The sequence below is a fragment of the Argiope bruennichi genome, chromosome 6, assembly GCF_947563725.1.
Source record: "Argiope bruennichi chromosome 6, qqArgBrue1.1, whole genome shotgun sequence".
Lineage (NCBI taxonomy): Eukaryota > Metazoa > Arthropoda > Arachnida > Araneae > Araneidae > Argiope > Argiope bruennichi.
The window spans coordinates 55,000,657-55,021,399 of NC_079156.1; the positions used below are offsets into that span (position 1 = coordinate 55,000,657).

Consider the following 20,743-nt stretch of genomic DNA (forward strand, 5'->3'; position numbering starts at 1 on the left):
TTCTTCCAGATAAAAACCTAACAAATCAAAATTGGTTATAATGAAAGTGACTCATTCAGCTTCATTAATAATAATAAATCATAATATTTGTTACTATGCAACATTACTTACCAAAATGTATAATAATTTCATATTATAAAGTAAAAGTCTAAGGTACAAATACAATTGTATTGTGTAATTTAAAAAAAAAATTTAACACATTCTATTTAGGATGTAATGCTTTTTTATAGGGAAAGTACTTTTTGATGGTACATATATTTTCAATTTATTTAGTGGCACAAAATTGTCACCCTCTCCAAACTGAGCTGGCACCACCCTCTATTAACTTCCACACCACACCAGCATGAAGACATTTACCCTTGACAAATTCATCAAGTTTAACTCTGTTTTGCATTATATTAAGAAAATTGTTAAAATGCAATTTCCCAATATATTAAAAGGCATTAAAAGTTTTATAATTTTGTCAGAAATGTGTTCATATTCATTCATTAATGCTAATTAAGAATGAAAAATAAGAAACATGAATGTGAGAATTAAAAAAAAAATGTAAACTAATTAGCTAATGTACATTTAAATCTTTTGTGTAAAATTTATATCATCAAAACTAAAATAAAATATAAGGGTTTTTTATATTTTAAGTTTTAGCGTTTTGTTTTAAAGCAACAAAGGGTTATGTTTTGGGACACACCTCATAAATTTAAACCACAGTCAGACGATAAGGACAATATCTGAGCTGGCACCACACTCTCCAAACTTCCACACCACACCAGCGGGAAGACATTTGCCCCGGACAGATTTAACATTCACCAGACCCGTTTACACGACAGTCCTTTGATGGAATCGGGTTTCAAACCTGAAGCACTCCAGCTCCAAGCCGAGATCTTACCACCAGGCCACCGCAGCTCCATAAAACATTAGTGTTACAAGTTCAGCTCTAAATCATTATCAACATAAATTATTGATAACCATAATATATACATAATATCTTACTTCTGTAGCATCAAGTTGTGCTTGTAAATTAGACTTGGCACATGTCATACTGGTAATGGTGCTTTTTAATGCTGTTGTCTCTTGTTGGTATGTATTCTGTAAATTATCATGGGACGTCCTTAATGATGCAAGTTCATTATTTAGGAATGAAATTTTTTCTCTCAATTTGGATATTTCATCATCTTTTTCTTTTAATGCTTTTCCATACTCTTCTGTTTTTTCTCTGTAAAATATATTTGTATTCATAATAAATACAATTCTGCATTCAATTTCTTTGCAAAAAATATTCATAATAGTTTGTTTTGCAAATTAAAGTGCCCATTTATTTAATTTTCCAACTGGCCAATTATTTCAATCTAATAACTTTATAGTACTACTCTATTATCAGAATTTAAGACAAAAACCTACCAAATCTTAACAATAAAAAATTGCCATTAAAAAAAATGACATTAGGGACTCAAATATGGGAAAAGTTAGGACCCCACAAACATAGCAATACCTTTTTAGCTTCAATATCTAAAATTTTAAATAGGATAATCCTGCATTTTAATACAAAATCAAATCTTTGTAATCTGAATAATATATTGACAGTATGAATTTTTTAAAAGATGATACAAATTATCTGCTTTAGAATTTAACTTAAAAACAAGAAAAGTCAACTCGGCCAGTTAAAACTAGGGAAGGATAAATTAACATTTAAAATATGTTAATAATATTTTGATATCCCAAAATACAACTAAGTGACTTAAAATAATAAATAAAAGTTTTATATTTATCAATTCAATATTCAATTTATTAAATTAAAAAATGAATTAAAGACACAAATTTTGGGCAGTATTCATTACCATTACTGCATTAAAATTTTAGACATAAAATTTTCTGTAATAGTATTTTAATATTCTGAGCCTCATTTATTACAATCATTGTTTATTACATCATTTATTTTATTACAGATTTCTATCAAAGAGATATGGAGTAAAAAAAAAAATTAAATTCTGATTATTGTAATATCCAGAATCAATAACAAATTTTCTAAAAAAGTACTTTTATTGGGTGAAACTTCAAGAATTAAACTAACATACAAGCATCTGATTGCTCGGCAAATCCTAAGAGATCTTAAAAATTAGATCACCATAATCAGAGAAGAAAATTACAGTTAAGTATTTTAAAACAAATTTATCTTATAATCAATCAGCTATTAAACCAAATTTATATACTTTTTAACATTTAAACATTTTTAAATACTTTAAAGTCTATTTTTAGCCATTAATTTATCTTCGCATAGCATTTAAATTTTTATTATTAAAAAATTTTCATAGAGCTTTTCCCTATTTTTTCCTTCTTATTACAAAAGCAATTTTTTTTTTCTCTCTCTTTTAGGTACATCAGTTGTTTTTTAGCCTAAAAAAATTGTAAATTGCATAGCAAAGAAGTAAAGATTAAAATTTAGATTGGCATCACGATGAACCATACACAGAGGAAAAAGCATTATCTAAATCTTCTATTTTGAAACTGCTTACTAAGCAACAAAGGTTGGTAAAATATTTATTAACTTATAAAATATTTATTATCTTTGATGGTAATAAATATAGATTCATACAGAAATATAATGCAAAATAGTAGATTCAATTTGAATCTATTATTTCACAGATAAAACAATAGGAAAAATTATCTATGGGGAAAAAAAGATTGAAACAAATATTTTTGAATGTTTATAGACCAACATCATTCATTAGAATATTTATGTTAGTGAGCATAACTCTTTAGTATGAAGGAATTGCAGAAACATTTCTCATTTGCTCTTAATGTAATTTTCATCTCATACTAAATAAATAATATTGGATTTCATGTTATAAACCAATAAAAAAAGCAAAAAAACTTTTAATTTTAGAAATATATATATTAAGATTGTGAATGTCAAGTTTAAAAATTCCATATAAAATATAAAAGTAATTTATAAAAGTTGGAAAATATTTGTTCTCCTGCTATCAATCTCAAGTCTTATATAAAACTTATTAACCTCTTCATCGTCCATAATGAGTGTAGAGCGTTCAAGTGAAATTTCTGCAGGGCGGCTGTAACATGCTTTCAGCTTTTTCCCACATTTTAAAACTTATAAATGTTTTAAAATGCCTTGTAAATGTTCACTTTCTTGAGTTTTTATTTTTGTTTGTTCTAATGCAGCGAAAAACAGAGGAAAAACAGAAATTTTCGCAAACAGGAGAGGATGGCAAAAGGGTTAAAATATAAAAAGGAACAAAAAACAGTATAATGAAATAATTTATATTTAAAATATTTTCAAACAAAGAGAAGGCTGGATGATATGCTTCTTAATTCTATTGACAATAATTTAGATAGACTTTATGATCTCAACCATGAGTAAAATGAAATTGAATATACATTTTAAAAAAGGTCTATTAATATCATGAAAGAAAAATTAAATTCATTGTCTTCTAAACTAATGCCTACCTCAGCTGTTTCTCCAAAGTACTAGCTTGTGATGATGCAACTTCTGATTGGGATGATTTAATTTCGACATCTTTATGCAAGCGTTTATTAGTTTCTTCCAAAGCAAGAATTCGTTGATTATATGCCAAAAGCTGTTCATTCAAATTTAAATTAAGTTGTTGAGCATTTTGAAAATGCTCTTCCATATCTTGTATCCTGCCTTTTAAATCCCAAGCTGGCCTTTTAGGCTTGGATTTCCCAGATGTTACACTGATGGCAGGCATACTTCCACGCATCAGTGCACTTTCAGCTATGGGCTGGAGAGCAGCTAAAAGAAATATTTTTATTGAAGATTTTAAGAATATTAAGATAATTTCTTTATGTTCCAAACTAATTGGAATGTTGTCCATAGTATTCAACTTAATAATTGGTGTAAAAAAATAAAATTTTTATTTAAAGGAAACATTAGGAAGAAGTTTTCACTAGTTAATGGAATACATTTATAAATCTTGAAAAAAGTAAGAAAATACAGTCGGCTCGTGTATCATGATTAAGCCGATTGTACGAGCATGCAACTTAAACTGTGATGTCAGCTGATGAAAGAAGGGTCACCACAGGAAGAGAGTCAGAATTGATTTATTAGTTTTAACATTTTTATTTAACCTAAATAGTTGCTAAATCACTGTTTCCAATTTTGAAATGTGCATTTCAAAGCAATGTTTTTGAAATATTGACATTTTTTGTCAATACATATAAAGTTATAGTACTATGAAAGTTAAAAGATAGATAAACTAGATCATTATGTTTTTAATAGTATTATGATATCAAGGAACTAGTCTCTATTAGAAAGGTCCCTGTCTTACTGAATATATGAGGCTATTAAAATAGCATGATTTTAAACTCTAGGTAAACTGATGCTTAAAAATAATTAGCTGAGTTAATTATGGACCTGAAATTGTGCTTAAAAGATTTCATTGAAACGTAAATAAGCTTTACAGAATAATATCTATAATGAACCAGTTGGTTGCCAAAGGTGGAGAGTAATCAACAAAAACATATCAATTCTGTTTAAATTTTTATTAAATTAATTTTTAATAAACTTTTTTTAAAGCAACGCAATTGAATCCTACAGTTTGAAAAAAGGAAAGTATCCAAAAATTTTGCCTCAAAATGTTATGGCAATAATAATAATAAACCTATCTTTCTTCTTGTTTTTGTAAATAAAAATTTTATAAATATAATTTTACAGCAGTAATTTATTTATTTTTTTCTAATATAAGTAAGAAAATTTCCTACTTTACAATAAGAAATTAATAAGTTTTATATTATTTCTTACTTTCTCAAAAGTATTTATTTAATTGAGCTTTTATATATAATCTTACCCCTTTTAGCTTTTTCGGAAAAGACGGCAGCTTTTGTAACGGCATTTTCTGAAGATATAACATTTTTTCTTACAGTGATCCCCGTATTAAATCTCTGCTTCTTTTCTGATAAAGCAACCTAAAAAAAAATATATATATATAAAATTATTCAGTATATTTTTTTGAAAAAAAAAATGCTAATTCAGAGCACCTGTTTCAAGATAAATTGTTTGATATAAAAAAACATAATGGTAGCACATAGGTCTTTTTTTTATAAAATTTAATTAAATTAAAAACCTACTATTAAATTTATTTAACGATAGAACAAGGTTGCAATGGAAAAAATTTTTAAATTATATCCAAATTATAAAAGATTTATTTTTAATCAAAGCTTTGATATTCAGTAAGAAAATGTTAAGACTTAAAATAAGTGTAAAAGAATTATCCAACAATATAATTCTGTCATCTGTAGCTTCTTAAACAGAATGTGAAAAATCCAAAATGCATTTTACAATTGAATACAAAATCAATTAAGTAGCAAGAAACTGAATTTGCACAAAAATTTATCATGATGATAAACTTTTTTTACCTACTAATAAAATAGTTTAGTTCCTAATTATGCCTATATGGGTCATTTTCAAAATTCGGTGCCATTTGGAAATTGAAAAGACAAAAATAAAAAAATTTTTAATTAGTACATTTTTTTTAATATTATTAAACAGACATTATTTCTGTATATTACTTGAATATTTTTGATACATTTTTTTTCTTTTATATATTTTTAATTGATGTTTTTTTGGTCAGATATGATGAAAATTGTCATGTCTGTTACCGGACATTTTTCTTGTAATTTTAGTATTTAAGTTCAGTGTACAATAATGTAAAGCTATATTTAATATAAGTATAGTCATTTTACCCATATAATAAAGACTTTCGAATAAAAAAATATTTCTTATGGTATTTTTATACTTTTGTTTGTCATGTCTGTTACTAATATAGAATTCTTACAAGGATTTTTTTAATATAAAATACTATAAAAAACAATTAATGCAAAATGTTTGTCATTCTTATATATACTAGGCAGAGTCAATTAATATGTAACTCTAATTGTAGCAATATTATGTCAATTTAAACTTTTTAAGGAAAATTTTGAAATGGTAACAGACATGACACAAAGTAACAGACGTGACACTGAGTAACAGACATGACATAAATTCAGGAGCCAAATTTTGATGTAAAGCTTGAAAGATAGAATTAAGCTAAAATGTTTCTCTTTTAGAACATAACTTTTTACTATAAAATTAAAAAAAAACATATGTATATATTATTTGAAATTCACAGATACAGAATTGGAACATGTGTACACATTTTATTTTTTAGTATTTTCTTGAGTTACAATGCTATTTATTCAACATCATATTTGGAGAGATCCACATCAAATATTATAATTGGCGAAAAGAGCATCCAGTTAGATTTGGATTTGGAAGTTTCATTACAATATCCTCTGCTTCAATATTATATTCTTTATCATCCTCTCAAAAGAACTTTGCACGATTCCTGACTTTTTTTAAATACTTAACTGTAAAATTGTTGTCCTGGATGTCGATTATTTCTGAAACGAAATATTTTATTGATCGTTTACCCTCCAATTTTACAAGTACGAAGCTTCCTTCTTGAATATTTTGTTGAAAATTGTTGGATAAAGGAGAAGAAAAAGATTTACAATTATTTTCTGCGTTATTTATTGTCATGGCTGTGCTTTCTTGTTCATTTTCTTTTAATGCAAATGCATTAACTGTAAAACAGTCACAGACATTTTTCTGTCTGCAGAAACAGCTTAAATCCCTAAAAAACATTGAGTCATTCCCAAAAGAAAAAATTTGATGTACGCTCGTCGTTCCTTTTAAAACCGGAATATCAGATGGAATTATTTTTTTAAACATTTCTACATCTGTTTCACAGATATAATGAAGCTGAATGTTTGTTTTATTTATTAAAACATTAAACAGAGTTTTTGCATCGGGTATATCTGTCCCCTGTGCAACTATTTTGTCAACAGCTTTCTTAATGGCTACCCCTATTCCATCAGCAGCACCCTTGCCGTGACCAGCCTCAAAAAAAGACCATGATCCATACTTATAACCATTATTTGCTATATGCTCATTCAAAAGGAAGAAATTTTTCTTCTGCCGATATTGCGTGGTAGGGCCATCAGAAAAAAAGTGGATGATTTCAACTTCGGGGGAAATTCTCTTAAGCTCGTTGAATATTGGCTGAAGGTGAGCCCAAATTGCTGCAGGACCATGGTCGTAACATTCGGAAATTGTGCAGAACAAAATTGGTTCATGCTGGTTTCTTAGATATAAAACGCCAGTATGCAGAGTTGCCTGCTTTCTCGATCCTCCGAAATGAAATGCCTGCACTTCTGTAGCATGTTCGCACACGTAATTTTCAGAAATAAAGTTTAATAAAGCAAATGATTTGATAACATTGCAAACATTAATCAATTCAGTAAATACAATGTGATAATAAAAAACAAAGAAGATAAGAGAAAAAATGAAAAACAAACATGCGCTTTTAAAAAGTAAGAACTTACATTTATTCCCTCCCCCCCCCCCACCCTTAAAAAATTCTTCCTAAAATATCAACTAAAATTTAAACAAAACAAACCCAAAAATTGAACCATATTTCAAATCTTGAAACATGTCAAGTCTGTTACCAAGATTGTCATGTCTGTTACTATATAGAGTAACAGACATGACCAGTAACAGACATGACATTTCAAAGTACAAAAATTAAGGAAACTAAATAATTCCATAAAAACATGAAAATAAATTTTAATTAAAATTAAAAACCTAAAAATATAAATTAATCAGTTGAATAAATTAATAAATAAATATATTTTATACAAAATATTAAGGTAACAGACATGACATGCAATAAAAATACTTAACACAAAAAGGCTTCAGCTTCTTCAATCAAACATCAAACATTCAAGATGGCTGCTTGCATTACTTTATTAGAACATGTTTCACTGGTATACAAGTGTTGTCATTTCAAAATTTCAATCTTGTTGCTTAAAATGTTGAAAATATTGTATGGTAACAGACATGACTTAATGTCTGGACAGCTGTATTTAATTGGTAAAAATCATCTATTCTTCTTAAAAGGTTATTAAAATCTTCTTTATAACATAATTAAAAGTATATTTCACAATAAAAAAATATGTCAGAATAAAAATTTTAATTTTTGGAAAGTAATGCAGCAAAAAACATTTTGAGTTTTATGATTTGGACAGCTGAATTTTTGTTTCCTCTCAACTTCTTTATTAGAAAAAAAAATTAAAAATCAGATGAATTATTTTAATTTTATTGTTTCTTCACTGGAAATTGCCTGCTAAAAAGCATGGTAAAAAGAAAAATCATTTAAACTTTATAACATCTTGTAAAAAAAATGTGTTTCACATGGACAACAAATGGCACCGAATTTTGAAAATGACCCATATATGTTGCTGTCTTCAAAAGCAGCAAATGAAAAAAACAAATTATCACATATGCAACTATACATTTATATGATTAATTTGTAATTAGTCTTTAAGAATTTTCTGATTAAACATGAAATACAAATGCAATCCAATATCTTTTGCAATCAGTACTAGCAGATATATGGATTGAATCAGAGTACTCTTTAAATATGATTACACAGTTAAATGTTAGCAGTTTAAGAAAGGTTATAGCTTGAAATCTTTCGCCTATTTCTATTTAAGATAGTGCTATCAATCTATGTGGAAAATATTGGAAACAATTTTTATTATCCATAGGAAGAATTCTGTATGATGAAAAAAATTTTAGTGTAGATTTAATAAAATAAGAAGTCTAGAATTCATATTCTAGTCCATATTCATATTACAATCAAACCTATATATATAGGGAGTGAGTGTGTGTGTGTGTGCGTGTGTGCATGCATGTAAAAAATGCATCCATAATTCTTGAAACAAGTTCTTAACTTTTTATCAAATTTGATATCATCCTTCTACTTAAAAGTAAAAATTTAGGAATAAATGTTTTCCATAAAAAATTTTTAATTACAGAAATAATTACTTATTCCAATAATATATGTTTGAAACTGGGATTTTTATATATTTATTCATAGATATTTACATAGGAACACAAATTTCCTAGTAATATTAAAAGGATTAAAGGTCTGAGTAGATTAAGAAAGTGCAAACTAAATTTAAAGAAAGCATTTAAAAATTTATATTTAAATAGCTTAGTTATCAAAATTTAAAGCAGCAGCATCATTGATTTTTGGCAATATTTTATAACTGAAAAAAAAAACAAAATTTTAAAATATGCATGCAATTTTTAATATATCTAAGAATGTGTATATTATCATAAATGTACATTACATTACATATTTATAGATTTTCTAAAATACTAATAGCTTTAGGATGACAAGATCATATTTTGAGAAACTAGCAATCAGAAATATATCAAATTAATTTCAATTGATAAGTAATATATAGCTAAAATAATAGAAGATAAATAATTATTACTGATTAAAATATTTATGCTATACTAGTTTCTTTGAGCATAAATGAAGAAAAAAAAATGTCACAGCCTTTCTTGAAATAAAATTGCAAAATCAAAATAAAGCATTAGATAATCTAAAAAATACCAATAAACATAAGAAATAATTTTAATGGAATCTTTTAAATCTACATAATTTCCTAAATTATTATTTTTTTATTATTATTATTATTCCTTTATCTTCTATTAATTTTATGTTGAAGCTGTTTAGAAGGCAATTAAAAAAAATCACAGAATTTTTGCAATCTTATTTAAGGTCAAAGCCCATTATTTAATCCTTGAAGAAGCCTGACAAGCTTTTTTTACTTGTTTTTATTTTTTTGAAAGGAAAGAAGAGGGGGGAGGGGGTATTTACTAGCATATTTTCTTATAATTCCATAGGTAAAAGTTTTAATTCTGTATTAAATTTTACTATTTATCGACTTGAAAACTTATTTCTAAGAGTATAAGCAAAGAGTTGAGGAAATCCAAAAGAACTGAGGTTCTGAAATAACATTATTAGACTAATTTAGGCAAATACAACAATGAAAAAAAAAAAAATGTGAAAAAGAAATGTAAAGACCTCAATACTACCATAATAATAAACACTCCAATATCACTTTTTACATCACATCTAATTAAGATCAGTAATATTTTTCCTTACAATTAAAATTTTGGCACTTGTGAATATTTATGGTTATGATCGCCAAATCGGTTGTATTATGTATAATATAATGGAGGTTGCCAATCTTGATGCAATCTGGAAATTGCTTAGTAAACCATGAGCCATAAATATCCACAACCACCAAAATTTTACATGCACAGTAAAACACAATATTTATTATGTTGGTATGCAATTTCTCAGGTTTCCAAATTGTTCAGCAACTTTTTTTCACTTATTAAAAAAATGAAAGCAAAAAAAAAAAAAAAAAAAAAAAAAGAAAGAAATCGACTATATGAATTTGAATGTTTAGCAAATTTTAAAATATAAAAGAAAATTAAATACTCAATAATTGATTTACCTGACTCTCTCCAGGTCTTTTAATGCCAGCCTTTGCCACTGTTGGTTTGACCACTGGTTTCTTGAAAACAGAAAGCTTTTCATCTTGTTTCTTTAATGAAGAGGAAGGTGGAGGAATACGACTCATTGGTAGGAATCTAGAAAATAAAATATTATGCAGTGAATTATTTTTGAAATATTTTAAAATTTATTTAAATAAGCATTTTTAAACCTCCAAAAAACATTAAACGGCAATTCAAACTTGACAAAACAAACTTTTGTACAAAAAGTACCATTTTTATACACCGATGAAAATGTAGCCTCGACATATTTCTGAACAAAGAAATTTTAGTAGCATCATAGAAAAGATCAGGCTACTTTTTTTTAAAAATTCTCATTATTTATCTTTAAAAATTATGCACATCTGAAAATCATTCTAGGCTCAAGATGAAAAATAACACATGTTAAAATAGGCTATAAATGTCTTTTATTTGAATGAATATGAAAAATGAGCATTCAATATATGAATGTATATTCCACTATAAAGTGGTAAACGTATGCAGTATAAAATAGCTCATGCAATAAATATCAATAATTATAAAAAAATTTCATAACTTAAACAGGAGATCTCATTAACAAGTTTTGAATAATGCGAGATTTAACTAAAAAATGACAGTATTTTCTCAACTTTAATTCAGAATAGCCAATAAAAAATTTACATCATATTGGGCAATCCAAGATGGATCATCACTGGACTGCCATGCATGTGCATAAAAGATGTACATGCTATGAAATAAAGGCATGAAAAAAATAACAATTTCGGTTCAAGTTAAAACTAAGCGACATATTTACTATAATTTTTACAATGACAAAATAAATGTAAGTGAAGGATTTGATGAAATAATAAAATTCCTTCCAATTACAACAATAATAAGCATTGTAATAAACAGTTTAAAATTAATTTTGAAATATTTATTAAAATTAAATTTTACCGGTTTAATATTACTTTTTAAATTAGTATTATTAAAAAGACAATTATTTACACTTTAAGATGGTTTATAACCAATTTTTGTACAATAATTATCTCAGAATTTATAAATGGAAGACTAAACAAGAACATTAAATTTAGGTTCAATTGAATATCTCAATTATCTAATTTTGAAAGTTGAATACAGCACTGTTGACCAAGAAATGAATCCCGAAATGGTATGTGCGATTTTCATCACCTTATTTAAAAGTTCTTGTGACCTATAGACAAAAAGGCATGTAATTTTTACTTTAAAGATATGGAAGTATTTAGAATATTTAAGCCATTTTTCATTGCTACATTAAATATTTTATGGTCTAATGTTGTTCTGTTATTGTATTTTTAAGTTGCTAGCACACTAGGGAAACTACTAAAGGTGAACAAGGACAATATTTAGATTTACCCATCGAAAAACCTATTTATGAAGCGTCGAAATGGATGAAGGTCATTTTTCTACAAATGAGGAAAAAGGTCACCGAGATATTTGCTTCCCGAAAATGAACCTTGAATAATCAATGAAATAATCAATCTTGATTAAATTAATCTGATTGCTGGCACAGAAAATTAGATATTACCCTCCTTTTGTATTTGAAATTATAATGGATGCCAAATGCAATATATGGTCAGTGGAGTAAGAGTCAAGACTAAATTCTATTAAATAAAAATTATTTTGGAAAATATGTTTTTAAGCAACAAAGGTTGAGAATGAATTTATGTTAAATTCTAACAATTATTAAATTTCAATTACCGTTTTATTTTTTATATATTTTTAATTCAAGACATGGAATAATTCGTTAAACTTTTCAAAACATAGAGATTTTTCCCGCGATTCTTTAATAGCTAAATATTTAATATGTGATGGTCTCATTTTTAAGCCATTTAATAAAGGAATTTTTAAAGCATGATAGTTTATTCTGTGACTTCACATTATAAAAACATTTTGTATATTCCAGATACTTATTAAAAGGACCATTTTTGACACATCACCAGAAGATCCTGTATAAAAAGATGTATTATTCATTGCAGCAAAAGAAAAAAAAAAAAAAAAAAAAAAAAAAACCTAAGTGGATTTGTTTTATCGCCAAATACCTTTACATTTAGTTCAAAGCAAATTCTTTAAAATATTTCACACTAAAAAATAACTGTGAATATTTTTATACGTTGAAAAAAAATCTTTATTTTTAACAAATTTAAAATTACCTATTGTTGTTGTTCTAATTCTTTTCTTATTATTCTAATTATTTATTTAAATCTTAACCTCATTTGTTTTAAAAGCTTATAAATTTGATATTAAATGGCAAAATTGATTAATTTGATAATAAAAAATTTTATATTATGAACCAGAGAACATTGTGGTACCAAATACATATCTCTTAAATCATATAACAAAAGATTTTTTGTCTAAATTTTAAATATTATGTTAAATATGGCTTTTGAGTGTAAAAATAATATTTTTATTGAATATATATAACAAATTTTTATTTGTGTGCAACAAGGAATTATTTTTATATAAATTCTTCTCTGAAAGAGTTAATATAGAATGAGATGTTAATTTTCAGAGTATTTCTAGAGTAAGAATTGTGGCTGCATAAATTCTTAAAAAATTATTATCTTCAAATGCAAATAAAAAATAATTTTTACTATGAAAAGAATTTCAATAGTTTTATATACTTGTTTCATACTACAAAGTTAAATATTAAATCAAAAATGCAATAGATGAAAATCAATTTTTTCCAATGTAAAATCATATAGCTACATAAAGAAACTTATTGACATAATATGACATATAGAAAATAATAAAAAAAATATATACATAGAGATAATAGAAAAGTTATAAGTGAATGAGCTATGTTGTTCATTACAAGAGTCAGCAACAATAAACTTCTTCACAGGTACTAAACATCATTTAAAAAAACGAAAAGTTATTCTCAACTAAGAAGTATGGATTTTACAAACTAACATCCCTTATCTTATTTAGTGATATATGCACATATCTCATGGAGCAGCATCAATATTATTAAAATAGATACAGAATGTCTTACTAACATCATTTGCTAACTGAACAGTAATCTAATTTAAAATACAATTACAAAAAAATGCTAACCAAAATAAAAATGAATGATCCACAAAAATGTAAATACAAAAAAAAAGCAATGAAAAATTGTTTAAGATGCAATAAAAAATTATCATAGAGCTTTTTGTTTTCGAGTTAATTGAATACTAGTATTTGTCTTTTACACTCATGGTCATATTATAAAAAAAATTTCCAGCCCATACCCACCTTTTCTGATTTCTCCCAGTAAACAAACAGCTTTAAAGATGTTCATGTACTCAAGGTAACATATTTAATGTTATCAAAAGGACAAAGCTCTAATGCATAAGCGATTTAGTTGAATTAACTCAATAAATATACTTGATGAACCAACTGATCCCAAAGGTGGCTAACGTTATGAGAAAATGTAAGGTAATATTGTAAATCCAATTACAAAATTAAATATAAGAAATAATTAAAATAATTACAACTATAAACAAGATATATAATATGCTACTAATGCAAGTTACACAGAAAGTAAAAGGCTGAAATCAAGATCTGCACAATCAATACTTGAATAATTTTCTTTCTAACCAAAAGAATGCAAAATCTGGTTTTTCCTATTTATGATGCAATATATTTTAGAAAGCACTAATTTGCTTTTTGCTTCCAATTCCTTATTTAACAGCAAAACAAATAAAAATAGTTTGGAGTATTGACATAAATTAATATTACTGTGAATATGTATTTTTGTAAAACAGTTGATGCAATTACATACTGTTTTGTAAACAAATAATTTTCATTTTAAAAAAACATAACATTTGGACAAAGTAACATTCATAAAAGATTTTTATTGAAATATACCATTTATTTTATTAGCAATTGCATTTTCATTAAATATTCAAGGAAATATAATACTGAAACCAGTAACATGATTTTAAGAAATTTTTTACGTTATTACATTATGTAATAAAGAATTTACTAACATTTAAAACTGATAAAGTTTGATAAACTAATTAACACATTACTAAATCAATTTACAAAAATCATAAATTATTAATCAGTATTTTCTAACAATCCAGTAACGTTTTATTGATTGATCGTACATGGTAAACATACCATTGTTAACAACTACCATCAACAAGAAATAAATATAATGCACATCAGTTTAATCCTAAATTTCATGAAAAAGCCATGTTAAAAAAAATTTCTGACTAAATCTAAGATTTATAATTTGTTTTACAATAAGATTTATTAATACTTACTAAATATAATTCAAAAAAAGGCGGTTTTCATCGGAATTTGTATGCAAGCAACGATTTACAAATATTCGCTCATCTGATTGGTCGGAGGAAAAAGTAGAAGTTGAAGTATTTAGTCTTGATAGGTGTTGTTTTTTATTTCTTGGTGAATACTCTAATTAGCAAAGAGGTTAAAGAATGAATTACCTTGTACCGATGCATAGTACATGATTCAAATTTTATGTAAATATTCAATACGTATTTAATAATTTTGGTAATTTATCTATTTTCTCGCTTCATTTCAAAGCTAAATTATGTTATAAAAGACAAAGTCATAAATTGTAAAAAATGTGACGAAACAATTTCATGAATAAGATTTTAGGTCAGTCTTAATACGCATAAAGATCGCAGGACTCAAATTTCTTGCAATTAGAGATAACGATTATTCGACGAATATTTGAGCAAAGCAGAAGTTGATGCATATCGTTATGAGATTTTATTTCATGCAAGGGATAAACCGTTATTCTAAACGCGATATCATAGTACAAAAATCAGTGATGAATATGATTTAATCCTAACCTTGATATGAATTTAATGCCGAATTTGCCATTAGAAATTCTTTAACCTAGAATTCAAAAAATAAAAAGATTCGATTTATCTGTTATCTATTCTCAAATGTTCTGGTTAACCTCAAAAACCAGAATAAACTAGAATCTGGTTAACCTCATGAACACTCCTTTAGTTAGAGGGCATTTAATTAATTCGCTTTCAGAGAAAGCAAAGCAGTTTTAACATTTCCAAATGACAATAAACAATAAAATCCCCTCTCTGAACTGATAAGGAAATAATAGGAGCTCTTCCAAATATGGCCCGAGAAAAAAGCGTGGCCTTACTTCAAATAATAAACCGTTTGATTGTAATAAAAAAATAACCTGAACCAGCTGTATAAATGTGATGAGCGGTGATTACGGTGGAAAAATTACTGGAAAGGTTATTCATTCCTCTTCGAATTTCAGAATCGTTGTAATCATTTAAAACCGTACGTCATCGTTATTCAATGGAAAAAATGTCCGAATTTGCTAAAATTCGCAATTGGAAATAATATCAGACTCAATTTCTCTATTTGTGTTTTTTGATACTGCGATCAAACATAGTAAAATCTACTTTTTCTACAAGTGCCTCTGTTGGCAATATATAAGGGGGAAAACAAATTTTGATGAAAGTATAATAAAAATAAATGTCAATTTTTCTTGTTTAATTTTTTAAAAAAACATTTGACGTATGTTTTACAAGATATTTTTAAAAAAAAATAAAGTGCAATTGAAATGATAGATATTTGGACCGATATTTAAAAATAGCTATAACGAAAACATTTGTTATTCAAAAAATCGAAAGTCGTGCTTTCTTTTATGTAGATATTAATTATTTTTAATGGTGCAAGATTTTATGACTCCAAAGAGGAAGAACTTTCCTTTCACTAAATAAAAGGTAAAAAATGATCAAAATGTCATCTTGACATTATGAACATTTTCTTTAAGGATATGTTAGTAATTCAAGAATACGAAGTTAATAATTCAAGAATGTAAGGATCTAATTTCTTGTTATTAGTATAAGAGAAGATTGATAAATTCAGAGAGGGGCAATGGCTCACCAGAACACATTGATAAAAATAGATTCGAGTTGTCACAAGAACTGAAATCTCATTGAGTTAAAATGAGGAGCGGAAACCTGAACTGGACTTCTGCTCCAAATATTTCTTATACCTATACGTCGTCAAAATCATCTAGGAACTATGAAAGAGGTTATTAGAATTCCGAAGTTACTGAAAAGTAACAGCATCGCATTTTACATGTTATTATGCTTCTATTCTTTAACTTTTGCTCTTGGGAAATGACATGACTTTAAAATTTCATTTAAATACTTTAACGTACTCTATGACATTAAAAAAAAATTTTAGAATTTAAAAATGATATTGGCATTTAGGTTTTAAAAATCCAGGTAAGAATATTCACTTTGTATATTATAGCTAAATCTATGTATATTATATTCATATTTCAAGATGGATCGGGTACTCCAGTGAATACTAGGAAATTTTAAAACTTTTCACAGTAATAATGATTTAGATATTTTTATTCAAACTAGCAAGTTAACAACTGGACTATTAAAGTTACCTTAGTGCATGTAACGTTTTTATATTTTTATTTCCCCGGAATTAATCTATCGCAAAAAATACTGTATTATACGGAAATGGAATGCCCTATTACGATTCAGAGCTCTAATATCATTTTATCATTTGGATCCAAATACAACATTGAGGTTGAATTGATTTAAATTTATTTAATTATAAATTTAAACTCCACTTTTTAAAAAGCAACTTGGACCTTTATATTTCAATCCACTCAATCGATTAAAGAAAGAATGCATATACAGAGATATAAAAGATCATTAACTATGTTGGGGTCTTCATGTTTATTTTCAAAAATAGTTAGCCATCTTCGACAACCAGCTATTGTTTACATGTCATCTAAATATTTAAAATAAATATTTAAATTTCTAACATCTAATATTTAAATCTAAATAATAAAATATCTAATAATTCCCCAGGCCTAACAACTGTATTTATATCCCCAAGTTTTATTTTATATGAGAGTTGATGACACTGAGATATACCACCAATAATCCCCTGCTCTTCAACACCATATATTTTCGAGAGAAATAAAAAAAAGACTCTTTATATTAAATAGAGAAAGTAGACTACGTATATCAGTCGGAGTCATCCAATAAAATATCTAATGTACCGATTTCGCAAATTTGTATTTCACGTAAAAGTTCATGACCCCTAGACTTCCCCTCCACTTCCATGTTTCAAAATAAATCTTAGACAAAAGCAATAACCTAAACAATTGAAGCAACTTATCACTACTTTCCAAGCATACCATATTAGTACAACATGCCCAACAACATTATTACGATATCTACATGATGTTGGCCAGTGTTCGATATGTCGTACTATATCGTGGAGATATCATACAATATTTGTGTTAATAGAGTAATTAAATAATTACAGCATTCCGTTAACATTATGCAATCATGATTTAAAATAGAATACTTTCGGTTGTTTTTATAAGATGTATTTAATCAAAATTGTTTTATGTGATTATATTAATATTATTAATAGATTGCTGGAGGCATTTGATATCAATAAAATTAATTCAGTATGTCAGTCAACTTAGAAGAACAAACTCATCACACAATAAATGTAAAACTACATTTGTTCTATATTGAAAGCTTAAACTTTATAAAATCATTAGGATCGATTAGCTATATTTCAAAATGACGAAATTGTGAAGTCGGCGATGAAAATTGAGATAATCGAATGAATTATTGAAGTTCAAGTCCTTGTAAAAATTTTATTTTCCACTATAATTTTAAATTCAAATCAAGAGATACACACCTTTGATGACGTATTTAGAGTGTATAAGCATTGAAAGAAATTTAAAAAAAAAATTCGAAATCATTACAATGATTATGGGTGGAAAACTCTCAGAGGTTTTCTCCCAAAGAGAATCCACTGTAAAGTAATATTTTTTCGATTTCTTTAGAAAATGGTTAGTGAGAAACAGACGATCACTGACGAGGTATCTAGGAGTTATGATCTTTCAAAAAAATCGGTTCTGTGCCTGTGTCCGGGGAATTCTTTTGCAGTTTTCTTCGCACTAAATGTACAGTGAAGTAGTGTTTTTGAAATTTTTTGAAGATTGTGTGTGAAAAAAGCAGGTGTCTATTGATGACGTTTGATGAAACTATAGCTATCGAATTCGGACAAGTAATTAGAACTGGATTCGTTCCTTTTTATTTTAACTATATTTCTTACTAAAATGTCTGTTTGAAATTAAGCAGTTTTGATGCAGGCATTCGAAAAATTGGTCATATTCAGCTGTGCAGGCAGATTTAACCGCAACTTAACCAAAATTAACATTGCTGGTGTCTTCGCTTTGGAAAATTGTTCAATATTTAATATAGGAAAGATAGTCAGTTAATCGTGTATTAAAAAATGAAGAGTTCCAATTCAGTTTTTAAAAAAGCTTTTTTTTTCAATTTTTTTTTTAAAAATAAAAATGGAAGTGCTTTTTTTTTTCCGTCAACCCAGCAAACAGCCCTGACAAGACAATGAGTGCGAAATCGAATAGAATATTGAATTCTTTAAACTTGGATGGAATACTGTACTTCGAATACAGTATTCGTTGGAGAAAGGAAACTCGTATCTTTTATTTTGATTGCTTCCAATCACAGAATTTTTCATCTTTTTAAGGCAGATAATTTTAAAAGAAAGCACTTTAAGAATTTAGTATTTAAAAGAAATACAGTTTTTAAAACTAAAAATGATTTCAAAACTAGCAAAGAACTAAGCAGGCAACAAACTAATTGAGCGACTCGTATTTAAAAGATCTAAAATAAAAACTAATTTAAAAGAGAGGGGAGGGGTTATCGCCTTTGCGTAATGCAACTAAACATGCAACAACATGTCCATAAATTACGGATAATTCAGAGTCACGCCGAAATCGAACTCTAAAATACATATATCACCCATAAAATGACTACACACATCTTCAAAAATCATATCCAAATTGCAGGAAGCCACCAGATGACACAGATAATACTTCACAATGACGAGAGTGTAAGAGAGTGATATATAAGGAATACAGGCAAAGAAGTAAAATTGTTCGCAAGCGCTTTATAAGCCTTCCAGTGCAATAACCGCATAGTTATGACACAAAAGATGCATTTGGATAATTTTTTACGTGGTAGAATTATCGGCCGTCTGAAATGTAGGTGTACCCAGCTGGAAGTATTTGAGAAACTTGGAATTGCCCAGAGTGTCATCTCCAGGCTTTCTGAACGATTCCAAGATGATGGTAATGTGAGTAAGCATTACAGCACAGGTCGCCCCCGAGTTACAACGCCGAATGAGGACTGGTATTTGGCAGTTACTGCCAAAAGAATCAGACGGAGCACAGCATCAGACCTGTCTCGTCAGCTCTCTTCAACCACTGGTACGACAGTTTCAAGGCAGACCGTGTACAGACGCTTAGGGCAGATTGGTCTATATGCTCGTAGACCTGTCAGATGTGTTCCACTTATTGAAACTCACTGTCGCCTGTGGTTAGCCTGGAATAGAGAGCATGCATTGTAGGTGGTTTTCCGACGAGTCCAGGTTTAGCTTGATGTCTGATTCTAGCCGGACTTTCATATGGAGAGCGCCAAGTACCCGTTACCACCAAGGGAACATCATCGAAAGACACCGTTGCGGTGGTGCAGGATTGCTCGTTTGAGGAGGAATTATTCTGGGTTCCAGAACTGACCTGCATGTTCAAATTGGAACCATGATAGGCCAAATCTATCGGGACGTCATTCTGGAAACACATGTACGTTCGTTTCGGGGCGTCATGGACGCAGAATTCGTGTTTATGGATGACAACGCCCGTCCTCACCGTGCAAACATCGTAAACGAATGCCTTCGATCGAAGGATGCCACCCGTATGGACTGGCCAGCATTTTCACCGGACTTGAATCCAGTAGAGCATGTGGGGCACATGCTTGGCCGACGAGTTGCAGCCCGTCAACCTCCTACATGTCTACCGAACTTCGGAGAGAATTGCTTGATGAGTGGTGTAATATTCCCTAAGATCAGATCGATAATTTGATCCTCAGCATGCCTATGCGTTGTACAGATTGTATTGCATCGTCTGGGAGACACTATGTATTAATCATCATCCCAATCATGTAATATTGTTTTTTTTTTTTTTTTTTTTTTTTGTAATTTGCTCCGGGGAGCAAAATATCGGAATTTTTACTAATGATATCAAACATACAGCATCTTTTTTGCTCTTTACATTTTGTTTAATAAATAGGTTTTACAAATAAGTCACATTTGTTTTGCTTCTGACTCTTTTTTTTCCTGAACTTCCATTATCCTTAATTTATGGACATGAATGTAAACAAAAATTAATTTGGTGGTGGTGGGGTGGCGTTTGGTGGTGGTATCATCTTGGCGTAATCCTTGTTTACATGTTCT

At 27.8% G+C, this 20,743-nt stretch overlaps 1 protein-coding gene across 3 annotated transcripts in view; it reads right to left on the minus strand.

Moving 5' to 3' along the window:
• Positions 1-14,776, minus strand: part of LOC129971589 (carboxy-terminal kinesin 2-like) — a 29,506-nt gene extending 14,730 nt beyond the window's left edge. The window contains exons 1-5 of one of the 3 annotated variants that reach the window (XM_056085496.1): positions 14,692-14,776; positions 10,390-10,525; positions 4,821-4,938; positions 3,460-3,766; positions 991-1,213 (exon numbers count right to left, since the gene is read on the minus strand). In XM_056085496.1, the coding sequence (XP_055941471.1) occupies positions 991-1,213; positions 3,460-3,766; positions 4,821-4,938; positions 10,390-10,515 (774 nt within the window). In that variant the 5' untranslated portion in view covers positions 10,516-10,525; positions 14,692-14,776. Of the gene's footprint in view, positions 1-990; positions 1,214-3,459; positions 3,767-4,820; positions 4,939-7,753; positions 7,799-10,389; positions 10,526-14,545; positions 14,564-14,691 lie in introns of those variants that run through there. The other 2 variants (XM_056085498.1, XM_056085499.1) reach the window with 2 other exon arrangements.
• Positions 14,777-20,743: the final 5,967 nt, after the last annotated feature.